The 26853-nt window shown below is 39.3% G+C and overlaps 2 protein-coding genes across 7 annotated transcripts; both read left to right on the top strand.

Moving 5' to 3' along the window:
- Nucleotides 1-5768: 5768 nt before the first annotated feature.
- On the top strand, nt 5769-10165 carry LOC122059865 (protein usf-like). Its single transcript, XM_042622911.1, has 5 exons — nt 5769-5980; nt 6960-7102; nt 7567-7696; nt 8954-9145; nt 9807-10165. The coding sequence occupies exons 1-5, from the start codon at nt 5819-5821 to the stop codon at nt 10014-10016; spliced, it is 837 nt and encodes a 278-aa protein (XP_042478845.1). The 5' UTR covers nt 5769-5818; the 3' UTR covers nt 10017-10165.
- Nucleotides 10166-10835: 670 nt separating this feature from the next.
- On the top strand, nt 10836-26849 carry LOC122059864 (splicing factor, suppressor of white-apricot homolog). Of its 6 annotated transcripts, XM_042622910.1 has the most exons (5): nt 11713-11848; nt 12348-12390; nt 12529-12968; nt 13207-14022; nt 25389-26849. In XM_042622910.1, exons 3-5 carry the CDS (start codon nt 12933-12935, stop codon nt 26757-26759), a joined length of 2223 nt encoding a protein of 740 aa, XP_042478844.1. In that variant the 5' UTR covers nt 11713-11848; nt 12348-12390; nt 12529-12932; the 3' UTR covers nt 26760-26849. The 6 variants fall into 6 exon arrangements, with proteins under 6 accessions (XP_042478839.1, XP_042478843.1, XP_042478840.1 ...); XM_042622905.1 differs by lacking the exon at nt 12348-12390 and having other exon boundaries at nt 10836-11848; nt 12529-12695; XM_042622909.1 differs by having other exon boundaries at nt 11706-12390.
- Nucleotides 26850-26853: the final 4 nt, after the last annotated feature.

Genomic DNA, 26853 nt, shown 5'->3' with positions numbered 1-26853 from the left:
TATGTCAAACATCAATGTTGAAGAACTACCAAGGGAGGCGGGATTCATGTTAGCCATAATGGTAAGGGGATTCCTCATTTACCCACCATTAATTCAATTCCCACCAACGTTATCCTCTCGGTAACTGATCTTATCCCGAATTTGGGTAAGATGAGGATTGTCATTGAATTTGATAAAATTGAGCAGTTTGGAGGTTAAAACTTCAAAAGGTGGAGACAAATGATGTTGTTTGCATTAGCCCAAATTGGGATGGTATTTTCCTTGACTGAACCTATGTCGGAAAAAAAAAATAATGATCCTGTAAAGAAGGGTAAAAGTGTGGCTTGGATTCAAGCAGATTACCAATGCAAAAATCATATCTTAAATGCATTATTCAATGACTTATACCATGTGTATAGTTTATTGGAGTATGCATATTCGATTTGGAATGCTTTGGTAAATAAGTATTCTCTTGAAGATACTGACTCAAAGAAGTACTTAGTGGCTAACTTTCTAAATTTTACTATGAAAGATTGTGACACCATTTCGAACCAAATTGATCAATTTCAAATCTTGGTTAGAAAGCTAGTAAAGGAAAAAATGTTCTACTAGAAGAATATGTGACCGATGCCTTGATTGAAAAACTTCCATCTTTGGATGCTTTCTAGCTGTCAATGAAACACAAGATGTAGTTGACCTTGGACCAATTGATTGTAAGGATCAAAATTGAGGAAAATAATCGGAACAAGGACAAGGGTGAAAAAGACCTTGGGGAGAAACGCTTAAAAGCGAACTTGGTAGAAACCAATAAACAAGATAAGAAAAGGAAGTACCGTCAAAACTTTGATAAACCTTCTTTTAAGAAGAAGAAACTCACTTGTTATGTGTGAGGTAAGCCAGGGCACTTCAAGAAAGATTGCCGATTCAAGAAGAAATAATCTAAAAAGGTGAACCTGGTTGAAGACAACATCTTTGTAGCTATGGTCACAAAAGTAAATTTGGTTGAAAATCAAAGGATTGTGTATTAGATACTGGTGCTACAAGACACATTTATGATAATTTGAAGATGTTCTCCTCTTATTCCATGAGTATGTGAGGTGAAAAGATATTTATGAAAAAATTTCAAAGTGCCCCTATTATGGAGAAAGGAAAAGTAATATTGAAGCTCACTTTAGGGAAGACTATGGTTCTCACCAATGTCCTCCATGTGCTGGACATTAGGCGTAATTTAATTTCATATCATTTACTTAATAAAGTAAGAATGAAATTAGCTTTTAAGAGTGATAAGGTGGTTATCACTAGGAACAATATATTTGTGGAGAAGGGATACCTTAGTAAGGGGTTATTTGTACTAAGCATTGAAAATGTTGTAATTAAGAAAGCTAGTACTTCTTCTGCTTACATTGTTGTCCTTATTAATTATTTTGATTTGTGGCATGGTAGGTTGGGTCATAGTAGCGTGAAATATATCACCAAATTATGCAAGTTAGACATGATCACCAATAAGGTGGAACCCCCTGTGAACAAGTGTACAACTTGTGTAGAAGCAAAGTTAACCAAAAAGCCTCATAAAACTGTGGATAGAAAGAGTGATCTCTTGGAATTGATCCATAGTGATTTGAGTGATTATAAGTCATATAAGTCTAGTGGAGGAAACAACTATATCATAACTTTTGTAGATGGCCACTCCATGTATACCATGATTTATTTACTCAAATAAAAAAATGAGGTCGGAAAAACATTTATATCTTACATAACAGAAGTTGAAAATCAAAATGATAAGAAGATTAATTAGAACCGATAGAGGGACTGAGTATTTTAACCTTGAAAAAATTTGTGAGAAAAATAGAATTATCCATGGAACAATCACTCCATACCAACCGGAATTTAATAGGTTTGCCGAAAGGAAAAATAGATCTCTTAAAGAGATGATGAACTCTATGTTATTGAGTTCAAGTGTACCACTTGATATGTGGGAGGAAGCCATGCTAATGGTATGTTATCTATCAAATAGAATCCCACATAACAAGACTGGTATGATCCCATTTGAAAAATGATTTGGAAGAAAACCAAATCTAAAACACTTGCGGATTTAGGGCTGTTTGGCTGAGGTATTATTACCCAAAACCAAAAAAAGAAAATTGGGACAAAAAACATGTGATTGTGTGTTTTTGGGGTATGCTGTACTATGTACCGGTTCATAGTGATTAAAGCCATGGATGATATTATTGAAACAAATAGCATTATAGAATCAAGAGATTTTGAGTTCTTTGAAAACATATTTTTCTTTAAGTCCAATTTACCTACAAGACTTATAGGGCAATAGAGTCAAATGAAAAGATTACCAATTAAGAATTAGGTAATGATGATGAAAGTCAATCAAAGATGAGCAAGCGACTCAAAAGACCTAAATATTCGAATGATGAGTGACTTGTCCATTTAGTAGATAAGGATCCTCATACATACAGAGGCTGCCGTCTTTTGGAATGAGGTAATCAAGAGTGAACTAGATTCAATCTTAGAGAATAATATTTGGGAATCGGTAAATTTACCAATTGGTTCTAAAACTTTGGAAACTAAGTGGATATTTCGAAAGAAACTAAAAAGTGATGGGTCACTTAATCGTTTCAAGGCTAAACTTGTAGTCAATGGATAATTACTTTGACACATTTGCCCTAGTCTCTAGAATTACCTTAGTAAGGGTTATGTTATCAATGACGTCAATACATAACATGGTCATCCATCAAATAGATGTGAAAACGGTATTTCTAAATGGGGACTTAGAGGAGAAAATTTACATAAAGCAACTAGAATGTTGTGTTGTAAATGGACGAGAGCAAAAAGTTTGTAAGCTTCTGAAATCTTTATATGGATTGAAGCAGACACCAAAGCAATGGCATGAAAAATTAGACAAAATTCTAATTTCAAATAGTTTCGTTGTGAACAACGCTGAAAGGTGCTTATATAGTAGGTTTTATGATGGTAAGGACGTATTCATACAACTATAAGCAGATGATATGCTGATAATGGGAACAAACTTAAACATAGTGAATCAAGTTAAGAAACTTTTGATGTCTAATTTTGATACAAAGGACTTATGAGAGGTTGATATAATCTATGAGATCAAGATCATCAAGCAAGAAAATAACATTTTACTATCCCAAGCCTATTATGTAGAAAACATACTTAAAAAGTATGGGTACCATAAAGTTTCAGCGGTTAAAACACCTTTTGATATGGGATATCATTTGAAAAGAAACTTGGGTGAACTGGTGAATCAAAAAAGGTATGCTCAAATTATTAGTTCAATCATATATCTAATGAATTGTACTCATCCTGATATTACTCTTGCGGTAGGAAAGTTGAGTCAACATACTCACAATCCAAGTAAAGAGCATTAGAGCTCGGTTGATAGGTTGCTGAGGTACCTAAAAGGTACTATAAATTATGCTTTACACTATAGTGGTAAATCAGCGATGTTGGAAGGGTATTGTGATGCAAATTGGATCTCAGATATAAACGAGTCCTTAGCTACTAGTGGGTATGTATTTACACTAGAAACCGGTACCATCTCATGGAAGTCCACAAAGCAATCTTGTGGGATAGGCTCTACAATGGAAGCTGAGTTTATAGCTTGAAAAAAGACGAGAACGGAAGCCGAGGGCTTAGAAACTTAATGGAGGGTATTCCATTATGACAAAAATTGATGTCATCGATATCACTATATTATGATAATCAAACGGCTATGCATTTAGCCAAGAACCAGATATACAATGGTAAAATGAGGCACATACGCCTAAGACACAATCTTATGAGATAGTACATAAATAAAAGAATGATAGTAATCGATTATGTGAAGTTAGAAAGTAACTAAGCTAACATGTTCACAAAACTTATGTCTGTCAAGAACTTATATAGTGCATCTATAGAAATGGGATTGATGTCTAATCCTTATGTTATGTGATAGACACCCTACCTATGTGAAGAGATTTAATGCCTGAATTAGGTTTAAGGGGTACAAAGAAAATCATGGGATGATCAGTTCAGTACTACTGCTTATTTAAGTATTCATTCAAAGATATAGATGGTGATAGTAGTACCACCACAAGGAGAAAGGTTGAACGGTAAAGCTCTTAATTAGTCCAATCACAGAAAATGTGGGGGTGTTTTAATTGTGGTGCACATCGGGGAATAACCTAAGTGAATATAAGGGGTGTGGTCGTTGCCGATGAGAACTTATAGGTAAGTTCTCTAAACATTCATGAGTCCAAGATAAGGGACGTGGCCTCAAAAGTCCAAAGTGATTATATGATAGATAACTCCAAAAGTCGACTTATGGGATGTAGTTGATGGGTCAGTCAGCTACACCAATGAGGAAAGGTTCAAGGAGTCTGATTCTACCTGTACTCCGTAACGCGACTCATTAGACCTAGTGTAGGTTAAAGTCTGAAAGACACCTACAATGATGCGTCCTATAGTGTCTAATACAGTCACAGCACATGTGTCATTCGTGTCGTTTAAAAATTATGGGGGATTGTTAGATTTTATATCTATTTTATTATATTTAAGTTTCAAAATTAAGTATTTTTATGTGTCTTGATTGTCTTGTTACAGTGTGGGACCCTTGGGGTTAAGGTAGTGGAAAATGGTCAATAACACCCTATGGGAGCCCTAAAGTTCATTCATGGCCATTATCATGAGTGGAGAGGTAGGCAAAGAGAATTGATTGGAATTAATTTCATACCACAGGTTATTACCAAATGGAAGTAAATGGTCAATGTCATTATATGGGTGCCCTAAAGTCCATTCATGGTCACTACCATGAGTGGAGAAGTGGGCTAGAAAATGATCAATAACACCCTATGAGAATCCTAAATTCCATTTATGACCATTACCAAGAGTGGAGAAGTGGACAAAAATAATTGATTGGGATTAATTCAATTTATTAAATTAAATATCAATTCATATTCATATGACATTATTCTTCAATAAACTTGTCATTAGTTGGAGGTTACTCTTGGGGAATCCAAGAGGGTGCAAGGATTGGTCTTGGGTCTATAGAAACCCAACAAAATACCTTGCGGAGACACACATTCACATATTGACATTCCATCAATTTCTACTTGTTATGACCATACAAGTCTTTCTCTTTTTTTCATTTTCTCTAAGTCTTGTGTAAAGTTAGAGGGGGGTTGTTGTACTGTAGCTTTTTACTCCTAAGAAGGGACTAGAAGAACTGTCTCATCTTCTAATGGAAGATTGTTTTATTTTGGAGATAGAGGTGCAGATCAACTCTTGGCAGTAGAGGGCATCAATTACCTTAAAGACAAGACTACAAATGTGACTCAACTTCAATTCTGTTCGAAGCTTCTTCAGTTGCTGTGATGGTGATTCAACATCTATTTCAAGTTTTTCCTCATCTCATTTCAGCTAAGGATCAACACTATAACATCATAGTTTTTACTGTAATAGCTTTGTATTACAATTTATATTTTATAAGAAATTGTAATACAATTATCCAACACTAACTTTCTTAAAACTAGCAACTCAATCAATGGAGGAGGAGGATGCTAGGGGCGGGGGAGTCATTGCGAAAAGAGAGGGAAAGGTACTCTCATTAGAGTCATAAGTTATACCTAATCACATTTTGGCGCGTTATAACCTCATGGCTATTGCTGAGTAAAAGCAAATCGGGAAAGGTAGCAACTCCAATAAATCTGCCACGTATACTGAGAGGTAGACAATCATTTCAGGACGCTTCTATACTACTTTATACTATAAATAGTAACACTAATAATACGGTTTTGCTCAAGTATAAGGTGAAGACAGACATTCAAGCATGGGATCACTTGTTAAAGCTAAAACCCTCACCTCCGGACTCCTAGCTCACGCACGGACGTCCTTCCCGTCTCCTCTTTCTGCTTCTCGTCTCCAAATCCGCTCCATGGCTGACTCTGCGGCTTCCCAATTGAAGCAAATTCAGATTAAGAGGGACGACACTGTAAGTGAAACATACGATCTCTTTCGTTCTTTTTACTACATTTTCTTTATTTTTTTTTTCGAGAATCTAGTCTGATATTGTGTTTGTTGGGCTCTTTCTCATAAACTTCTATGAATTTTGAATGGTGGGGAAGTTTCTAACTTGTGGGTTTTCCTCTTCTGTACCTAATTGTTGGTGGGTTTTGGTGTGGTTCACGGATTCTTCGGGTTTTGGGAACAGAGGCAATTTTATTACGGGATTGGCTCTGGTCATTTTAGCGATGCATCATATAGTGCTGGACAAATGCTGGCTCAGTGTCCAGCATTATAGAGAGAAGAATTACTGATATTCCACCCCCACACTACGATAGAAAAGAAAAGGAGTTCTTCAATGTTCCCAAAACGAGTGAAGCGTAGTTCTATAAACCCCTAAAGTCATATTTGTGTGTGTTATGCAGGTACATGTTAGTCATAGAGACTTGTAAAGTTGTAATTGGGGACGGAAATGAGAGATTTGGTGGGAAAATTGGATGGCATAAATGAGAGTTGGTTAATTGTTGTTACTACTTCTAAATACTAGATAGATGAAAATGTTACCCACCATTCCTATCAAAAAAAAGAGAAAAATTACCTACCATTGTTCATATTTCTTACTCTTGACTACACCCAAGAGACCAAAATGTAGAGCCTTTTTTTTCCAATCACATGTAATGGAAAGGAAGTGGGAAATTTTTTGCACTTTTGCTGTTTTTGATGAAATCATGTTTCATAGTAATTGAGTGAATCACAGCTTGGCCATTTGTGAGTAGTTTAATTTGTGTGGAACAGGGGATGCCATTCAAGACACTCAGTTGACTCAGCTAGTTGTACAGGGGTGTGGATTTAGTCATCTTTGCTTGTGCACATCTTCACCCAATATGTGTTACAGGCATGATGCTATTGACTTCCTCATACTGGTGAATTGATTTCTGAATTTTTTTTTCTCTTAAATTTTCCTGCAGACATTTGATGCATATGTCGTTGGCAAAGAAGATGCTCCTGGGATAGTGGTGTTGCAAGAGTGGTGGGGAATTGACTATGAGATTAAGAACCATGCCCATAAAATTTCACAACTGGCTCCTGGTTACAGAGCACTCATCCCAGAGTAAGATTTATTTGAATCCCAGATATTTACCTTCTCCTCCGCAAAATTTAAGCTTCATCTGGTGCCAGCTGGAATGGACCTTTTTTTCTATTATTGTTATAAATTAAGTAGCATATAAATTCATAAGTCGTGATGGTTCAATATGGGCTTATCTTAGAATTTTAGTAAATTACTTAATTTCTAGTATTATTCTCATCGCGATGTATGACTTGAGATGAGTCCATCTCAAGATGCTATGGAAAATCACAAAGACATGCTTTCATTCAAATGGCAGCTGAGCAGAGCAGAGCAACAATTTGATGATTAACTACTTTAGAAAATAACTTTCTTGTTATCATTTTTCTTAATGGGTAAGCTTCTATTATTGTACTTCTGTTTACCCATAAACCGAAAAAAGGAGAAAGCTTCTAAACTTCTATTGTTCTTCTGTTGAGGGCTAATTTTTGTTCTCTTCCTTGTCTCAGTTTGTATCGTGGAAAGGTCGGTTTAGAAGTTGCAGAAGCACAGCATCTAATGGATGGCCTTGATTGGCAAGGTGCTGTTAAGGATATCCATGCTTCTGTTGGTTGGCTTAAAGCAAATGGTTCAAAAAAGGTGAGTCATTCGTTTTTGTATCATGCAAGTCAGTCTTTTATAATATAAAGCAGTGTTCCAAAAGGATCAAGCTGACTGGACAGTCAGGTTGTTTGGAATGGACTGAACCAAACACCTTTGACACCTGATCCATTTTTGAAACATTGACAAAAGGAACAATCTAGAGGAGGGGAGGACAGCTAGCAGAAAGAATGGGATTATCGGCCTTGCATGAGGGAATTTAGAATTTGGAAGCTGGAACTAGCATTACCTACAGCTTATAGAAAGCCAAATGCCTAATATACTACCACCCCCTCCCCACAACACAGGCAACCAAGTGAACAAAAATCACTAAACAAAAAGACTGCAGGCTGCAGCTCCCCCTTCCCAGAGGGGGAGAGAGAGAGAGAGACTGCAGACCCTCTAGAAACCCCAAATAACCGACAAGACTGAAAGTTGGAATCAAATCAATTGTGGTCTCAAATTCCAGTAATTTTTGGTGGACAAGGCCTCAGCAGCTCCCCAGGGGAAAAGGGGGGTGGGGTGGAAGGAAAAAATAAAAAAGAAAGAAAGAAAGAAGTTAGGTTGCTTGCCGTAATAGCACAATTAACTGATGTTACATAGAAAAACTGTTATTCTTCATTATTAATGCAAAATAAAGAGTTGCTAGAAATCTATATAACTAGCTCACATCATCTTCAAGGTTCTGCCGTAGCATACTTGTGTTTGTTTTAGACACCAATTCTGAAGCTTTTGGCCTTTATAAAAGCATGTAAATTTCTTTCTAAGTAAAGTAGACTACAAGAATTTATATTTTTATAAGCATCTATAATTTTCAGGGTAGGTTCTATGTTGGACACCCCATATCCTTGTCATACACTGACAGGCATATCAGTCTCTACTGGATGCGAAAACATTTGTCCTGAATCACTTAGCAAAACTAGCCAGTTTCTATCAGGAAGCTTTGGATGATCTTTGTTCCCTCCTATTACTACTTATCACTTCCACTTTCCATGAGATCTCCTCAGAAGGCTGGTGGGTCTAATGTATGCCCGTGGAAGAAACATTTAGTCCACTTTTTGTCTCGTTACTCAAATTTTCTTTGGTATAATTATTTCTCTGCTTCACTTATACCAATGCAGAAATATTAAGAGCTTCATTTTGAAATGTCTTTTTATAGAATCCTCATGTTTGGTTGCATAGACAAAGTTTCGTGCTTAGTGACGTTAATTGGAAACAAGGTCCTGCATTTAACCATCTCCCGCTCCATTGCAATAGGTCGGCGTAACAGGATTTTGCATGGGTGGTGCTCTTTCCATTGCTAGTGCTGTTCTGGTTCCTGAAGTTGATGCTGTTGTTGCTTTCTATGGAGTTCCTTCGTCAGAACTGGCAGACCCTGCTCAAGCCAAGGCACCAGTGCAGGCTCATTTTGGAGAGCTTGATAACTTTGTTGGCTTTTCAGATGTAACGGTGTGAAAATCTTTTCAATCTTTCCATGCTTATTTCTCTGTGTCTGTTTAAAACTTGCTAACTTTTCACTTAGTTTTTGTAAATTAGTTGGATTTAATTGTGTGGTCAAAATGAAAATATGTTCATGGGTTTGGGGTTTCAGTTAATGGTACCGTACATGATATTTATTCTTGAGTTGAATGTTTTTGAGGTTGTGCCAAAACCTGGTCGTCTTGAAATACTATTAGTATTTCTTGTAAATCCACTGGAGCCCTGTAGCCACCCACTTTTAGTTGGGATAAGGCTGAGTTGAGTTGAGTTGAGTTGTATACTTGTAAATCCCCTGGATCCATGTAGCCGATCCCATTTAGTTGGGATAAGACTGATTTGTATTCTCGTAAATCCCCCATTGATACTGGGAACACTTCCAACTCCTGATTCTTCTGGCAAACTCAGTGTTTGTTAAAAAATGGTCACACAGAAACCATATCTATCATCATGACCACTTCTGTCTAGTTAAAATCCAATTCTCTTCCTGTTCTTTCTTTTGTTTACCTGCACTTGCTTTTGAATTGAAGACCAATATGAATTTTTGTTTCTGTAACGACAGAAAATGTACAATGTGGCATTAAAACAACTGAAGGGAGATGTATTGACATACTTATGACTAAATTTTTCTCAGGCTGCAAAAGCTTTGGAGGAAAAACTCAAGGCATCTGGGCTTCCATACGAAGTGCACATTTATCCAGGCAATGGCCATGCTTTTATGAACAGGTCCCCTGATGCTGTGAAGAGGAGGAAGGGAATGGGATTGACTGATGAAGACGAAGATGCAGTGGAGCTGGCATGGTCTCGCTTCCAGACATGGATGAGCCGCTTCCTGTCTCCATGATTGGAAAACCTTGAGTTGCTACCATCCCCCACATTTTTTCTACTTTTCTGGAAGTATGATAGTTACCTGGAATTAATGGATGATTAATACGTTTTGTTAATGGATGATATTGGATAGTAATATTTTTGAGAGAAATTATGTTACCTTCATTCAGTTTGCCAAATATAAACTCATAGTACCTTCATTATGCTACCACTCTTAGTTTGAGGGCAAATAAGGAAATCATGTTCAGAAAATCGCAAGAGGAATCTTAGCATCAGGATACTCTCCAATGCCCCAACCTGTCCGTCGAGCTTTAGATGGCTGGGAGGACCTGGGGGTGCGAGCTTGGGTCTGATGCGTGTTGGAGAGGAGATGGATTTTTGTAATCCTCAATACCACAGCAAATGGGAAAAAGGAGTTTAACAGGGGATAATTCTAATTCCTTTCTGTCAATCTTTTTGCATGGATTTTTGTGCTCGATAGGAATCTCCATGCAGTCGATCCCCATTAAGTTTTGGTTATTGTTGTTTTTGTTGTTGTTCCTTTGATAGGGTGCATTATGGATGGTTGCTTCACGATGAAAGTAGCTTACCTTTTACAGTATGACCAAAATAGGTACTAAAAGACAACCCGGCTCCATAATCTCTAAGAGTAATGATCCTCCAACACTCATCCAAGGATTGGGAGGGTTTGGATAGGCATCCCCAAGTGTTGGCAGGGGTTGGAATGCTTGTACAAGCCCCTCCCAATCCTTAGATGAGTCGTTGGAAAAGAGCTAGATCTCATAAGGTGATTGTTTCGGGTGAGACATCTATTCAAGTCTTGAATTCAAAGATAGAAGCACTTTGAGAGTGGTGATAAGAAGCAGGGTTTGGAAACGCAAGCGGTGTTGGGAAATGCAAGCTTATGTGGATTTATAGAATGGTATGTAATTTGGTCTTTGAGGGTAAAAGTTGTACTCCCATTGATGTTATTGAAGCTTCTCTGAATGCTCAGGTGGAGTTCCTTCAGGATTAGGGTCCTCCTTAGCTAGTCCTGTGACCTCTGCTATGAGTCATCATGAAGAAAAACAGTTGTCACAGGTTTTTTGGAAATCAAACTCGTTTTGATCCCTCAAATGTCCCTTTACCAGACAATCGTTGGATTTTAAAATGTATAGATATTATGCGAATTAGACAATTAGGGATTGGAGTGGGGCCGAAACTTGGAAAAAAAGGGTTATCAGGTAAATCCAAATTGTGTACAACGAGCTATCAGGTGTGGTAAACATTCGACGGCTGAAAGGATCCGATCATGCACCCAACCATCAAATGCTCACGCCAGGTCACCGCAGCGATTCTGATACCGCGCGCCTACGTCTGGATACAGGACCGCGTGACAAAAACAGCCCTTGACTCCGATGCTGATGCGTGGGATGCTGTCATTGGACTGGGTGCTGACGCAGCAATAGAGGGACGAGTCTCTCCATCCATACGTTTGCGTCTCGGAATCTGAATTCTCTCCAGTTTTAGTCGTCCTGCACAGAGCCGATAAGAATTTCTAGGGTTCAGACTTGAGAGAGAGAGAGAGAGAGTGCAAGATGGAACTGGAGGTGGTGGGATGGCACGCTCTTCTATTCGACGACGACGCGACCTCTACTTACGTTGATTCAAAGGACGCCCTTGTTGAATGGAACGCGCTTCTCATCGATCGATACGATGTTCGCCATCTCCTTCAACACCCTCCTCCTCCCCTCAAGAAGCGGCGGCACCTCCCTTCTTCTCCTACCTCATCGGAAACCGAGCTCGATCAGGAGAGATACCTCGACCTACCTCCTCCTTCTGATGACCTAGATTCATCATCTCTCCTAGGTTCGTCACTTTTTTTTCCTATGTCGTTCGATGATTTACTTATGTATTAGTGTACTGAAATTATTTCTTGCCTTTTTTATATACTCTAGAATTGATATTAGATGTTTTTGAGTGCACAGCCTTTCAATTATGACTACATTCTTTGATAGGCTGCAAAGTTGCAAACTCCTATAATGAGAGTACACTTTAGGTCTCGCATTTGGTTTGCAAAAATTCCATAGAGGGGGGTAAAGGAAAAGAAGAGGGAATGTTTCGCAATGGACATTGTAACCATTTGATATGGTACAGTGTAAAACAAAGCTTAGATGCAGAAATTTCATCCTAGGTGCTTAGTGGGTATGACATGAAATTTCTTTGGAGAGTGATATTGGATGTTCCAGTATGTGGAAACAATTAGCATGCTACCTCAGTTTAAGTTGGGGTTTTATAGAGAGTATAGGAATCTATATAATCTTAATTGGTGTAATACATTATTTGCTATATATTTCTGAGTTTGCAGGAAGGATGTCTATTTTGCAACATTTTCATCTGTTCTTCAGCAAGTAAGAGTCATTTCACCTGACTTCACTCCTTTTCTTTTCCCTTGTGTCTGCAGTAAGTTGGTTTTTATATGCCCCGACATCTCTCTACTTTTGGATTTCGTAATTTTGTTTGAAAATGGTTTATCTTTCAATATACAGGATCAGATAATGGAGCAGAACCAGCAGTTGGTGGTGGTTATCACGCAGTTACATTCTCTTATGGAAATCCGGGTGTTTCTACTGATGAAAAAAATTCTGATGCTGGGTTGGGATATTCCAGTTTTCTGCCTCCTTTCCCAGTGCCTGAAAGCCTTCTTCAAAACCTAGTAAGTACTTAATTTCATTTTGTTCTCTTCTCTGATATCTCCCCCCTCCCCCCGGCGAATAGAAATCTGGATATTGTTATCTGTGTATAATTGATTCTATCCAATCTAGCCACTGATAATTGTCTGATGTGCTAATATTGTTCTAAGGCTTATCATGTCTAAGTTTCAGATACTCGGAGCAGGGAAGGAGTTTTCCTGATATAAGGTTGCCACTCATAGGAATCTTGTTTCCTTGTGATGTGTCATGTGACTCATGTCCAAGGGACCGTCCAGGTGGGATTAGGATGATCGATTCTGTTGTTTTTTGAGGGAAATATCTTCATCACCACATCAAGCAAATGGGATGAAATTCATTATAAAATTTCTGTTTGATCTTTATAGTTATTAGAGTATTTGTGAGTTTCCATTGATCTGAGTTTAACTTTAATTATCAAGTAATATTGATCCTATTTCTATTCTTATATAGTTCCTTCACTAAAAGGATCTTTTATTTTTTATTTTTTTGTTGTAGCCATCTACAGAGAAAGTACATCAGATCATTGCAAGGACTGCTATATTTGTCTGCAAAAATGGGGGTCAGTCAGAAACTGTATTGAGGGTCAAACAATGGGACAATCCAACTTTTGGGTTTCTAATGCCCAACCATCATCTTCATGCATACTTCAAGTTCCTTGTTGGTCATGTGGATCTTCTGAATTATGATGTAGATGCTAAACTTGTAGTTGAGAAGAATGAAGGGAATAATCCGATAAATGATGTTTCTGGTGAGGCATTATCCTTGCTTGGTTCTTTATATGGTTCTGGAGAAGACGAGGATGGTACACTCCAGTTTGTCTCAGAATCTAAAGAGAAGGAACCTGGTGAATCCTTATATCCTGCTAATGCAACAATTTCTCATGGGACAGAATGTGCAGAATCTTCTGTTAGATTGCCTGGAAAAGCTGCTGAGGCTCCCAAGCCCCTTCTTCGTGCTGCTAAAGAAAAGTCTCTTTTGTCAAAAAGAAATCGATCTGGGACTGCTGATAATTCTGATGTCACATGTAGCGAGAAAAGAGAAGTTGATGCCCAAGGTTCGTTTGGTGTTTCCATGGAGAAGCCACAGGCATCCACTTTGCCAAGCACCTCTAAGGTTGAATCTTTGATTTTGGAGCCTCCGTCCCATTTAAAGAGGATGGTTGATAAAATAGTGGAGTTTATTTTGAAAAAGGGGAAAGAGTTTGAAGCAGTACTCATAGAGCAAGATAGCAAAAATGGGAGCTTTCCATTCCTTTTACCGTCCAATCAATATAATCCTTATTATCTGAAAGTTCTTCAAAATGCTCAGGAGGTGCGCTTCTCGGGAACCTTCATCATCTTAGTCATTGTAGTTGAAAAATATCATCAGTTTTGCGTTTTCCTATATATTGAAGGGTTTAACTGGTTGGGTTGACATTAAAATCCAAGGACTGTTTAATGCTCACATTCTTGTTACTTGGGGAAGTTATATTTTCATAAATTTATTCTTCTTATTAACCTATAGGGGTCTTATTCTTTTCATTGTTCACTAACTCAACTATCATGATAAAAAAAAAAAAAATATATAATAATAATAATAATAAAAAATAATAATAATATCTTTCTACTAATAACTGGGTTATCTACTAAGATACCGTACTGCATTTAATAGAATTTTTGTGCCCCTTAATTTTTTGTGAATACCTCTATCCATTAAAGGCCTACAGAATTTAATGTAGAAGTAGGTTCACACTAGGTGAACAAACTCCCAGTATTTAAATAGGCAAACCAAAGTAATTCTGAACACTCAAAACCGGTCTTCACAGAAACCAGAAATAGAACCAGAGAAGGAAAACTTCAGCAGAGAAGTTAGGATGACAAAACCTGTCCAGAAGTATCCAGGATCAACTCAGAAAAATCACTCACAACAGCAGGCAGCAACTCAGCAACAGATCCCAGCAGCAGCTAACAATTTCCCAGAAAAATCTGGGTTTCAGCCAAAACAGGGAGAAACCCTGCGGTTCAGTTTTGGCTGGGCAGCAGGGGGCTGAAACCCTGGTCGAGTGGTCTGCTTGAGGTGGTCTTTGAACCCTCCAAAGGGTTTTCGAATCTGCTGGACAGAAGAGGAGAAAAGGGTGCTGCCGATTTGAGTTTTGAAACCCTAAAACCTGCAGTCAATCTTGAGATGCTGAACTGATTCTTCCCAAGCTTCGATCCTTGTTAAGTATTCAAATAAGTTTAGTTTAGTCCACACACACTCCCCCATGGTGAGTAATAACAGAAATTAGAAAAGAAAAGAAAAGAAGATATTAAGAAAGATAGATGAGGTTGGGAATGCCTACCTCAGCCTGGGTATCTCAACCACAGCTATCCCAGTGATGCAGTTCCAACAAGGGTTTACACAACGAGAACCAAGACCAAGGTCGACCCAAGTGGCTGACTGGGTTGACCCAGATATGGTCCAAGTCAGCCCACGGTTTGGGCTGCTGATGGGGTTATTAATTAGTTATTTAGTTTCTATTTTGAAGTCCTAAATTAGTTTCTAATTTCTGTCTAGACTAGTTTCTATTTTCATTAGATTATAATTTTCAGTTTTTAGTAATTGCTTGTAATCAATTTTTAGTAACTCAGATTTAGTAACTTTGAGTTACTATTACTTGTAAATCCTCCCCATCATTATAAATAAAGGATATGGCTCTTTTATGAGCCACGATTTGAATTTAAAAGAAAAAAAAAACACTCTTGTTGCTGCCGCTTGGTATCAATGGTGGTTCCTTGTGTTTGATCAAGGCCTAGAGATTGGTGTTTGATCCAATCGACACTCTGCGGCGAGAAGTCCGAGCGGTCTCTTCAAGTTTTATCTTTCTTCTTTCCAAATTTTATTTTCAAGCAACTGTTACTGTTCAGAATACCAGCATATCAGGTAAGTAATCTGAACTTTCTGCAATTTCTGGGTTTTAAGAGTTCCAGATTTTCTCCACCGACCTGTACTGATCTAAGAGACCAGCCATCTGATGGCTTTGAATTTCTGGTCGGGTGTTACCCCTGCTGATAGGAAGAATCGATTCCAATTTTAGAGTAATCAGGCCATTGGATTGTTTGATATATTAAATTTCTCTAATCTGGTTGATCTCTGTTCTAACTCACTTCTGTCCAGAATTCTGGTTCGATTGTTCCAGCTGTTGATGCATTAAAATTGGTAGATGTTGTTCATGGTTCAGCCTCTGTTAATGGACCACTAAGCCTCTGTTTTTCCTGATCTCTATTCAGCTACAGAAATTCTGAAACTCTGAGATCGATAGGGCTGATCTGTGTTAATTGGTTTCTATCTTCTAGTGCACTGTAGTGACCAGAATGGTGGTCGACTAGTCTGGTTTATTTTCTGTTGATCTTTTGACATGAGGTTCATGTTTATAAGGTGGAGTGAACCTAGTTGATACCCTTGCTAATCCCTGTGATTTGTTTATGCTGATCTGACCAATAGCACTGTCTTGTTGAAGTTGATACATCACTGTTCCAGATCTGAAGTAATTTTTTATTTGCTTGAATTGTTCTACTTCTGTCCTCTGGTTTGTCCTGCTGTTTATTGTAATCTGATTAGCTATATTAAGGTTTGGGATTGGTTCTTTGGTTTAAAAGTTCCTGCAGTTTTGGGTCTGGTTTGGTTGTCAAATCTATCCCTACATTAAGTGGTATCAGAGCATGGCTGGGAACAACACCCCACCCTAGCTTCTCTTATGGAGATGCTACAGACTATGAGGACTAAGATGAAGGCTGAACAGCAAGCCTTACGGACTGAATTGAAGGTTGAATTGGATGCTAGGTTGTTGAATGAAGAGACCCCACCACAACAGCCTACTGGCGATTCACGTACAACACCCGAAGTAGAAACCCCATTGAATGTAGTTGCTCAGTTGACTAACAAGAGAGCAAACCCTAATCTGAGAGCACCACAGAGGGTTCCGATAGCACAACCTACTGTTGAAGAGCATGTAAGAGGATATTTTGAGACTGAGCGTCCTGTGCAACAGAGGTATTCTGGAGATTCACAGAAGGTCAAGCTTGATCTGAAGGAGTTTGATGGGAGATATGACCCCCAATTGTTTTATGATTGGGTAGTGGCACTAGACGACTCTTTTGACTATTATGAGTTACTTGAGGAACGGAAGATGAAACTAGCTCGTGCTAAGCTAGTTGGGGCTACTCGTGAGTGGTGGAGGACCTATGAGCTAGAGTTAGAAGACCGTGGTAGAGAACCTACTAGTTGGGAGGAGATGAAGCTTGAGTTATCAGATAAATGCTTACCACGCAACTTCAGAGCTCGCATACAAGACCAGCTGATCTCTCTTCGTCAAGGGTCTATGACTGTTGCCGAGTACATGAACAAGTTTGACGCACTTTATTCTCGTACAAGCATAAGGGAGAATGAAAGGCAACTGTTATCTCGGTTTCGACTAGGATTGCGAGCTGAAATCTACAGGGGTATCGGAGTTGTTGAAATGCACTCTGTGAGGGATTGTTTTGACAAGGCCCTATGAGCAGAGGAGCTTTTAGCACAGTTAGTTAGAAGGTTTGGGTTCCAAGCTGGGGAGGTAAAGAAAAATTTTCCAGCTATTAAACCTAGTAGCTCAACACCTCCAAAGTCCACTGTTCCTCCACGAGTTGATCATAAAGGAAAGGCACCCATGACTGGTGGTAATAAGGTACAGTGCTTCCATTGCCAAGAGGTAGGACATTTTGCTAAGTCTTGTCCGCATAAGCAGAGGGTTAATGCAGTAACTAAAGTTGAGGACTCCAATGAGGAGGATGAGTCAGCTCTTTATCCCTATCCTTTAGAGGATGATGATGATGGATATGACTATGATGTGGAAAACACTAATGAGGATGATACTCAGGGAATAAATATTGTTACTCTCATATTGGTGGCTGAAACCAAAGGAGATGATTGGCGACGTAATTGCATATTCTACAGCCGTATGAAGTCAGGTGAGCATACTTGTCAAATTATCATTGATAGTGGCAGCTGTGTCAACGTTGTTTCTGAAGCCTTTGTGAAGAGAGCAACCTTGAAAGCTGACCCACATCCTCAGCCTTATAAGGTATCCTTGTTGAATGGTAATACTCTAAAGGTGAATAAGAGATGCTCAGTTCTTTTGAAACTTTACCGATATGAAGAGAAAGTTTGGTGTGATGTGATCCCAATGAAACTCACAGATGCATTGCTTGGTCGTCCCTGGATGTATGACAATGATGCCATGGTTGGAGGGAAGAAGAATCTGTATACTTTCATGTGGAAGGGTGTTCCTATAACTTTTTATCCGATAAATGTGCCGGCTGAAATACGGCGAAAGAGATCCTTAAGGTCAAATCAGAAGGACATTGACAATGAGAAGAAGGTATTAGCTATGCCCACAAAGGAGTTGCTAGCTGCTCCCCACAAACAGTTCTTACGCACAAGTCATGAGACTGGAATGGTTGTGGCACTTGTTACTAGGGAAGTCACTCCCCAACCTGAAGTAACGCATAGTGCACCTATCATAGAGCTCCTATCTGATTTTTCTGACTTAGTCCCTGGTGATCTCCTAGATGAGTTGCCTCCCATGAGAGACATACAACATGCTATTGACTTGGTACCTGGTTCGGTTTTACCCAACCTTCCTACTTACAGACTTAGTCCTACTGAGCATGCCGAGCTGAAACGGTAAGTGGATGGGTTACTACAGAAGGGCTTCATTGAGGAGAGCTTAAGTCCTTGTGCAATACCAGCTTTACTCATGCCAAAGAAGGATGGTTCTTGGCGTATGTGTGTGGACAGCTGTGCTATCAACAAGATAACAGTCAAGTATAGGTTTCCTATACCACGACTAGATGATATGTTGGATATGGATATGCTGTTTGGGGCAACGGTCTTTTCCAAGTTAGATCTGAGGAGTGGCTATCATCAGATTCGCATCCGTTCTGGAGATGAGTGGAAGACCACCTTTAAGACCAAGGATGGCTTATATGAGTGGAAAGTCATGCCTTTTGGTCTGACAAATGCACCTAGTACTTTTATGAGGGTGATGACACAGGTCCTTCGTCCCTTCATTGGTCGCTTTTTGGTTGTTTATTTTGATGACATTCTGGTATACAGTAAGAACCAAAAAGAGCATAAGGATCACTTGAGGCAAGTCTTGAGAGTACTCCGTGCTGAGAAGTTATACATTAATCTCAAGAAGTGTTCCTTCATGCTGCCCAAGGTTGTATTCCTTGGATTTAAAGTGTCATCAAAGGGGGTTGAAGCTGATCCGGAGAAGATCAAGAGCATCACTGATTGGCCCACACCTAAGACTCTAACAGAAGTCCGTAGCTTCCATGGGTTGGCTTCCTTCTATAGGAGATTTATTCGGAACTTCAGTGCAGTTATGGCACCCATCACTGAATGTATGAAGTCCAATAAAGGGGAGTTTGAATGGACAGCTGCAGCGACCAAAGCCTTCGCTCTTGTGAAGAGGAAGATGACAGAGGCACCCATCCTACGCCTATCAGATTTTGACAAAGTATTTGAGGTAGCTACAGATGCTTCACATTTTGGGTTAGGAGGAGTGATAATGCAAGGAGGACATCCCATCGGCTTTTATAGCGAAAAATTGAATGAGGCCAAGAAGCGCTATTCGACTTATGATCTGGAGTTGTATGCAGTCGTCCAAGTGCTACGCCATTGGAGGCACTACCTCATTGGTAAGGAGTTCATTTTGTACACTGATCATGAGGCCTTGAAGCACCTTCACTCACAGAAGTCGATTAGCCACAGACATGCCAAATGGGTAGCCTACTTGCAGGAGTTTGTATTTGCTATGAAGTACAAAGCGGGAAAAGAGAATACAATGGCTGATGCACTTAGCCGGAAAGTGCTCACATGTTATTAACATAGGTCAGATACGGGGTGAGTACACATCTGATTCTGATTTCAGCATTGTCTTTATGGAGTTACAACAAGGTGGGCAGCACCTAAAGTACTCTATTCATGATGGGTACTTGTTCTTTGGCACACGGCTTTGTATCCCAAACTCTTCCCTACGTCATCACATCATACGAGAGTTACATGGAGGAGGATTAGGAGGACATTTTGGGAAAGATAAGACTCTTGCACAGGTGACTGATTGATATTATTGGCCATGCATTGCAAAGGATGTCGATCATGTGATCAAGAGATGCCGTGTATGTCAGTTGGCAAAAGGGGGAAAACAGAACACAGGTTTATACTCTTCACTACCTGTTCCTCATGCACCGTGGCTTGATATTAGCATGGATTTTGTTCTTGGACTACCCCCAACTAGAGAACGATATGATTCCATTATGGTGGTTGTGGATCGTTTCTCTAAGATGGCTCATTTTATACCTTGTCGTAAGACTTTTGATGCTTATCAGGTTGCAAAGCTCTTCTTCAAGGAAGTAGTACGACTACATGGGCTACCAACTAGTATTGTGTTTGACCGTGATGTTAAGTTCATGAGTTATTTTTGGAAGACATTGTGGTTGAAGACAAATACAAAGCTGAACTTTTCAACTGCATTTCATTCACAGACAGACGGACAGACAGAGGTGGTGAACCGTAGCTTGGGAAACTTATTGACGTGTTTGGTTCGGGACTATGAGAAGCATGGCCTTCTATTCTTGACATTGTAGAATTTGCCTACAACAGCTCAATGAATAGGACAACAGGTCGTACTCCTTTTGAGATCTTGCTTGGAGTTCAACCTAGGCGGCCTATTGACCTTATGTCACTTCCACCCCAGGCTCGAGTTAGTATTGAAGCTGATGAGTTCTTGCGTCATATCACTGAGGTGCATGCCAACGTCCGACGACATATTGCCTTCAACAGTGAGGTGTATAAGGCTTTTGCTGATTGTCATCGGCGTTATGTGGAGTTCAAACCCTGGGACATGGTGATGATTCGAGTAAATCCTGAACGGTTTCAGACAGGTGTCAATACCAAGCTACATCCACGAAAGATGGGTCCCTACAAGGTGCTGAAACGTATAGGACCTAATGCTTATGTGCTTGAGCTGCCGGATGACATGACTATAAGTAATGTGTTTAATGTGGCTGATCTTCACCTTTATGTTGGGCATCATTCAGATGATAGAGACATGGAGCAAATGCTGAGGTTGCCTCAACTGAAGCCACCGACTTCTGAAGTTATTGAAGACGTCTTGGATGATAATTACAAGACCTCCCGCCGTGGCACCGGTTATCACACTTTTCTTGTCAAGTGGAAAGGCCGTCCCCGTAGTGACTGTACTTGGATTCATGCTGATGATTTCAAGAGGCTTGATCCCAACTTGTATGAGTGCTACATGTCCTTTATCCATTCGTCGGAGTCGAATGTTTTCAAGCCGGGGAGAGCTGATGCAGTTCCAACAAGGGTGTACACAAGGAGAACCAAGACCAAGGTCGACCCAGATCTGGTCCGAGTCAGCCCACGGTTTGGGCTGCTGATGGGGTTACTAATTAGTTAATTAGTTTCTATTTTGAAGTCCTAAATTAGTTTCTAATTTCAAGTCATTGTTAGATTCTAATTTCTGTCTAGACTAGTTTCTATTTTCATTAGATTCTAATTTCCAGTTTTTAGTAACTGCTTATAATCAATTTTTAGTAACTCAGATTTAGTAACTTTGAGTTACTATTACTTGTAAACCCTCTCCATCATTATAAATAAAGGGTATGGCTCTTTTATGAGCCACGATTTGAATTTAAAAGAAAAAAAAAACTCTCTTGTTGCTGCCACTGGGTATCAATGGTGGTTCCTTGTGTTTGATCAAGGCCTAGAGATTGGTGTTTGATCCAATCGACACTCTGCGGCGAGAAGTCTGAGTGGTCTCTTCAAGTTTTATCTTTCTTCTTTCCAAATTTTATTTTCAAGCAACTGTTACTGTTCAGAATACCAGCATATTAGGTAAGTAATCTGAACTTTCTGCAATTTCTGGGTTTTAAGAGTTCCAGATTTTCTCCACCGACCTGTACTGATCTAAGAGACCAGCCATCTGATGGCTTTGAATTTCTGGTCGAGTGTTACCCCTGCTGATAGGAAGAATCGATTCCAATTATAAAGTAATCAGGCCATGGGATTGTCTGATATATTAAATCTCTCTAATCTGGTCGATCTCTGTTCTAACTCACTTCTGTCCAGAATTCTGGTTCGATTGTTCCAGCTGTTGATGCATTAAAATTGTTAGATGTTGTTCATGGTTCAGCCTCTGTTAATGGACCACTAAGCCTCTGTTTTTCCTGATCTCTATTCAGCTACAGAAATTCTGAAACTCTGAGATCGATAGGGCTGATCTGTGTTAATTGATTTCTATCTTCTAATGCACTGTAGTGACCAGAATGGTGGTCGACTAGTCTGGTTTATTTTCTGTTGATCTTTTGACATGAGGTTCATGTTTATAAGGTGGAGTGAACCTAATTGATACCCTTGCTAATCCCTGTGATTTGTTTATGCTGATCTGACCAATAGCACTGTCTTGTTGAAGTTGATACATCACTGTTCCAGATCTGAAGTAATTTTTTATTTGCTTGAATTGTTCTACTTCTGTCCTCTGGTTTGTCTTGCTGTTTATTGTAATCTGATTAGCTATACTAAGGTTTGGGATTGGTTGTTCTTTGGTTTAAAAGTTCCTGCAGTTTTGGGTCTGGTTTGGTTGTCAAATCTATCCCTACATTACCCAGCTGTTTGTTTTCTTTTCTCAAGGGAGGGAGCAAGCAATAGTTGCCGAAACTTCATTAATTCGATTCTGTGTACACAACAGGCTTTCTTTATATAGTGGTCTGAAATCACAAAATAGAAGCTTAACTCAAATTAGAAACTAATGCAAAAATAGAAACTACCTCTATCTTCTAATTTAAGAAACAAAATAGCAGCTACTGGGGATTTTCTAAAAGTGTAAACAACTACTAAAGCAGGTAAATTAAAGGTTTTCCTATGCTGGACTGATGGGCCAGCTGGGCAGCATGGGGGTGGGTCGAACTCAGCCCAAAGGCTGGTTCGATGGCAACTACTTCTGGTTCAGTGGCTGCTTCTTCCTCCTGTAGTCTTGGAGCTCATGATGAGAATCTACGTCAAAATTGTTCGTTTGTCCCTCCCCTTTCTGTAGATTGAGGGGCTGGCCATAAAAGTTGATAAGATCAAATCCTAATCAGTTACACCAATATCTGAATTCAAACAGTGCATCTGATATCCAATATATTTAATGTATGTATTTGTAGTGCATTAGGGGGGAAATCTTACCGACACCATCATTGGTGTCATTTAACTTTGCTCCATATTACAATTTCTTGCCAAGTGGCATACATGGTGGATCCACATGATAGAGGATGTCACAACCATTCCAGTGGTTAAATTTCGGCTAGAAACAGTAAAGAGAAGGGGCTGAAGAGTCAATGTAAAGTTTCATAAAATTACAAGAATGCCATTTCATATATTGGCATGATAAATTTTCATTTTAGACCTTTCTTTGATGGACTTCTGATGCTTGTTTGGGGCTGAAATTGGACGAGTGACACAGATATGATGTGCCCTATCACATACACACATCCACCGTGTTTGCCAGTTGGCAGGTCGTTGCAAAGCCCAACCAAATGGTGTCGTCTAGAAAAGCCCTTAAATATATATGTTTGAAGTTCACACACAATTAGAAGCATATTTTATCTTACATAATACAATATATTGTATCTCATATTAATTATAATTTATCTAATTAAAAATTCTAAATCGAAGTAGATATAGAAAATTTGGGATATGTATCTGACATCCAAATTTATGGATTTTCTGAATAAACAGACACGTACTTGGATTGGATCAAGATTTGTGGCTATCAATTTTCACCCTAATTTGGTACCAACTTGCTTTTAACTAGTTGTATATAAATTAACTATAATTTCCAAATGCACTTTGCAGAATATTGTTCTGCTTTGAATGAATAACGCAGTTGATTGCAGACTGGAGTTGACAGGATCATCCATCTTTCTGTATATTTAACTTTAGTAACATTTTTTTTTCCTGCTGATTCTGCTCATAAAAAATTATTGAGCGATGCTGGATCTGATAAATCAAACAGCCAGGTGTATTTGGTTTTCCTTTCTCCGTTTTACATTAACCTTTCTTATTCCTCATTCTGATCAAAATAGCTCTTTCTTTTTCTCTCTGCAAAGTTTGTGATCCAATTGTTGTCTTCTTGTTTGATTGAGGAAGTTCTAGCATTGACTTCTGGTCATTTTTCTCCCCATATTATTTTGTTTTCTTTATTTACTTCTCTCAATAATTTCACTTCTTCATGCTGAAACATGATCTTTCCTGGTGGATACATTCTCCTCGAAACATTTTTTTTCAACAACCTGATGATTGTGATGCTATATATCAGACAACTTAATGAATTCCTAGCTCCTGGGGCTTCCCTAAAGGAGGTAAATAATAGAGTTGAATAAAACTTACCCAAAAAAAAGAAAAGGAAAAAGAAAAAGCAGAGTCGAATAAAAGTGAGGTTTGGCTATGACATGCATCATCTTGGTTGACACATCAGCAATTTTCAAAATGATGGGGATGCTGTGCATGGATGTATTTCTTCATCAGCTATCCTACTGCAGTTCTTTTAGTTTTTCTACTACTATTTCTACACCCCAGAACTTCTTTGTTGTCTTGAGGATGTTTTATGGTTTCAATCCCCAAGAAGGCAAGAACCCCCTCTGACGATTCATTTGTCTGTTCATTTTATATATTCATTGTCATTTGACATGTTAACTTTTAGTTATTAGATTGCACAATTGATTACTACTTCTCATTTGTCTCTTTGAAATGGAAATATGTTTGAAGTCATGCAGGACTGGAAGTCAGGGATGCTCCCTTAAGTAGGGCATTTGTTTTACTTGATTTGTCTATGTTAAATCATTTGTTATTGCTGTAATGATTTAAATCTTTGTTAGAGAGATTTTAAAATTTTCATGTCCATTGTCTCTTTATTTATTTATTTTTCTCTTTAATTTTTCCTTTTGATTTAAAATAATGTCCTTGTGTGGCATAAGCCTCAGATTTAGGCAAATTAAAACCCTCGCTTTACACCTTTGAGTGGGTGGGGCATGTGAAGGCATTTATTAATTCTTTCAAAAAATTAGAAAAAGAACCTTAGGAGGAGTTTCTGAGTTATCCTGATATTCTTATCTAATCAGTATTTAAGTTGTATCTGGTATTCTTTAATGAACGAGATAGTGTTTAATGAGTTGGGGTATGCAGGCATTCGGTTCTCATTCGCTTGTGTGTGATCCTTGGGTGACAGTTTGTTTAGGCCTTTTGCACACGAGTTGACTGCGTTAAATCATGTGTTTTTTGGTATGATGATTTAGTTTTAAATAAGTTGGATGCTTTCTGGATCACTGTTTTGGATCGGGTCTTATTTGCTTTTGCTTTACCCTGGGGTGACACTTCAATAAACTTAACTGTAGTGGTCCTATTCCAGGACCACCCCCCCCCCCCCCCCCACCCCACCCCACCCCACCCCACCCCAACCCAAATCACAAGGAAAACAAGTTTTGGGAGACTTGTTCACTCTGGGAGAACTAATAATCTGGAGATATTATTGATGGTTGGGCTATTACGCAATTATGAATGCCAGCTTGGGACTATTTGCTAAGTTGTTGCTGATGCATTTTCCTTTTTGTTTACAGTCTATGTTTCCTGGGAAGCGTTTTGCTGCTCCAAACCATGACAAGATTGGAAATGTGGGGGGTCAGAAAGGTGGTCTGTCCAAAGACGACAGTGTTGCACTACCCAGAGTATCTTCAGTTTCTGATATTCCTTTTGATTCTGAGAGGAAAGAGAAATTTAAAATGGTAATTGGTGGGTTAAAAAAGGATTCTCATGATCTTCCACCCAAACCTCCTCAACAGCAGAGTGGAGTGAGCGTAGATACTGTTGCAGCTATTCTTCTGGCAGCAACAAGAGGCCTGAGGTACCATGCGGATGATTCAAGTGTTGGCCTTGGTAAGGGTGGGCCAACCTCAAGCTTTGACAGTCTATCCTCATCGCAAGGTCAGGGCTCTACACAAAAACCTATTCCTAATGGTAAGTCCTGTGCTTCCATGTCCATTGAGTTGTCTAGATCTGCTGGCCAGTCTGAAAAGGAGGGTAGCAAAACCAGTGGTGTATCAGTGGCTAAGGCTATTGCAAAGACGGCTGCCCTTGCTGCTGCCAGTGAAGCTGACTCTTCTGAAGCAAGCTTGACAAAGGAGCAGAAGCAGAAGGTAGAGAGGTTGAAGAGGGCAAAGATGTTTGCAGCTATGATAAAGGGTGGTACTGCAACTCATGGAAAGGATCTGCCGACCCATTCTTCTGAACCCCCTGATTCTGTGCTGCCTGGCTTACTGGATTCTGGCTGTGAGGCTTCAACATTGAATGATGCAACAGTGGCACCTGGCACCTCAAATCTTTCAGGTGCAGAAGTGGATCTTCTGAGAAGAGAAAGAGGATGGAGCTCAGTGCCAGTAAATATCAAAACCTCTCATAGATCGAAGTCTGAAAGGCATGGCTCTGATGATGATACCAAGGAGCAAAAATCAAGGAAGAAGCACCGGCCAAGGTCAAGAAGGTATGAAGAAGACGGTGATGATGATGGTGATGAATGTGATCATAGGCAAAACCGGAAGAAGCACCGTTCCCATCGTTCTTCGTCCCACCGCAAAGATGAGCAAAAGCACAGAAAAAGACATTCATCTCCAGATTATGAGGAATCTCATCGTGGCCAGAAGCGTCATAGCTTATCTGAGGATGGGCATAAGCATCGACTTAGAGCTGAGAGGCATAGAGGCCACTCAAAAAGAGAAGTGGAAGCTGAGAATGAGGTCAGTACAGAAGTCACAGGTCAAACAAGTACTCTCAGGGTTGATGACTGTGGCAGTATGGAGGCTGCTCTGGATTTATCAAAAGATGTTCGAGAGGGATCAAACTCATTGGTTGCTGGTACTTCACCTTCTGACACTACCGAAGTATCTGAGGATCTGAGAGCAAAAGTCCGGGCCATGTTGTTGGCAACCATGTGATCAGCAGTGTTTCTTATTCTTCTAAATCATGAAGTTCCTCTGAATTCAATCAACCCACCCCACCCACACCACCACCCCCTCCCCCACCCCAAAA

Source organism: Macadamia integrifolia, chromosome 13 (assembly GCF_013358625.1).
Source record: "Macadamia integrifolia cultivar HAES 741 chromosome 13, SCU_Mint_v3, whole genome shotgun sequence".
Classification (NCBI taxonomy): domain Eukaryota; kingdom Viridiplantae; phylum Streptophyta; class Magnoliopsida; order Proteales; family Proteaceae; genus Macadamia; species Macadamia integrifolia.
This window is presented reverse-complemented; position numbering and strand designations above follow the sequence as displayed.

Coding starts and splice junctions, on each gene's coding strand:
- LOC122059864 (XM_042622905.1), top strand. CDS start 11,578: ATGGAACTGGAGGTGGTGGGATGGCACGCTCTTCTATTCGACGACGAC. Junction 12,696..13,206: donor AAAGCCTTCTTCAAAACCTA/GTAAGTACTTAA, acceptor TTTTTGTTGTAG/CCATCTACAGAGAAAGTACA. Junction 14,023..25,388: donor TTCTTCAAAATGCTCAGGAG/GTGCGCTTCTCG, acceptor TTTTGTTTACAG/TCTATGTTTCCTGGGAAGCG.
- LOC122059865 (XM_042622911.1), top strand. CDS start 5,819: ATGGGATCACTTGTTAAAGCTAAAACCCTCACCTCCGGACTCCTAGCT. Junction 5,981..6,959: donor AGATTAAGAGGGACGACACT/GTAAGTGAAACA, acceptor ATTTTCCTGCAG/ACATTTGATGCATATGTCGT. Junction 9,146..9,806: donor TTGGCTTTTCAGATGTAACG/GTGTGAAAATCT, acceptor AATTTTTCTCAG/GCTGCAAAAGCTTTGGAGGA.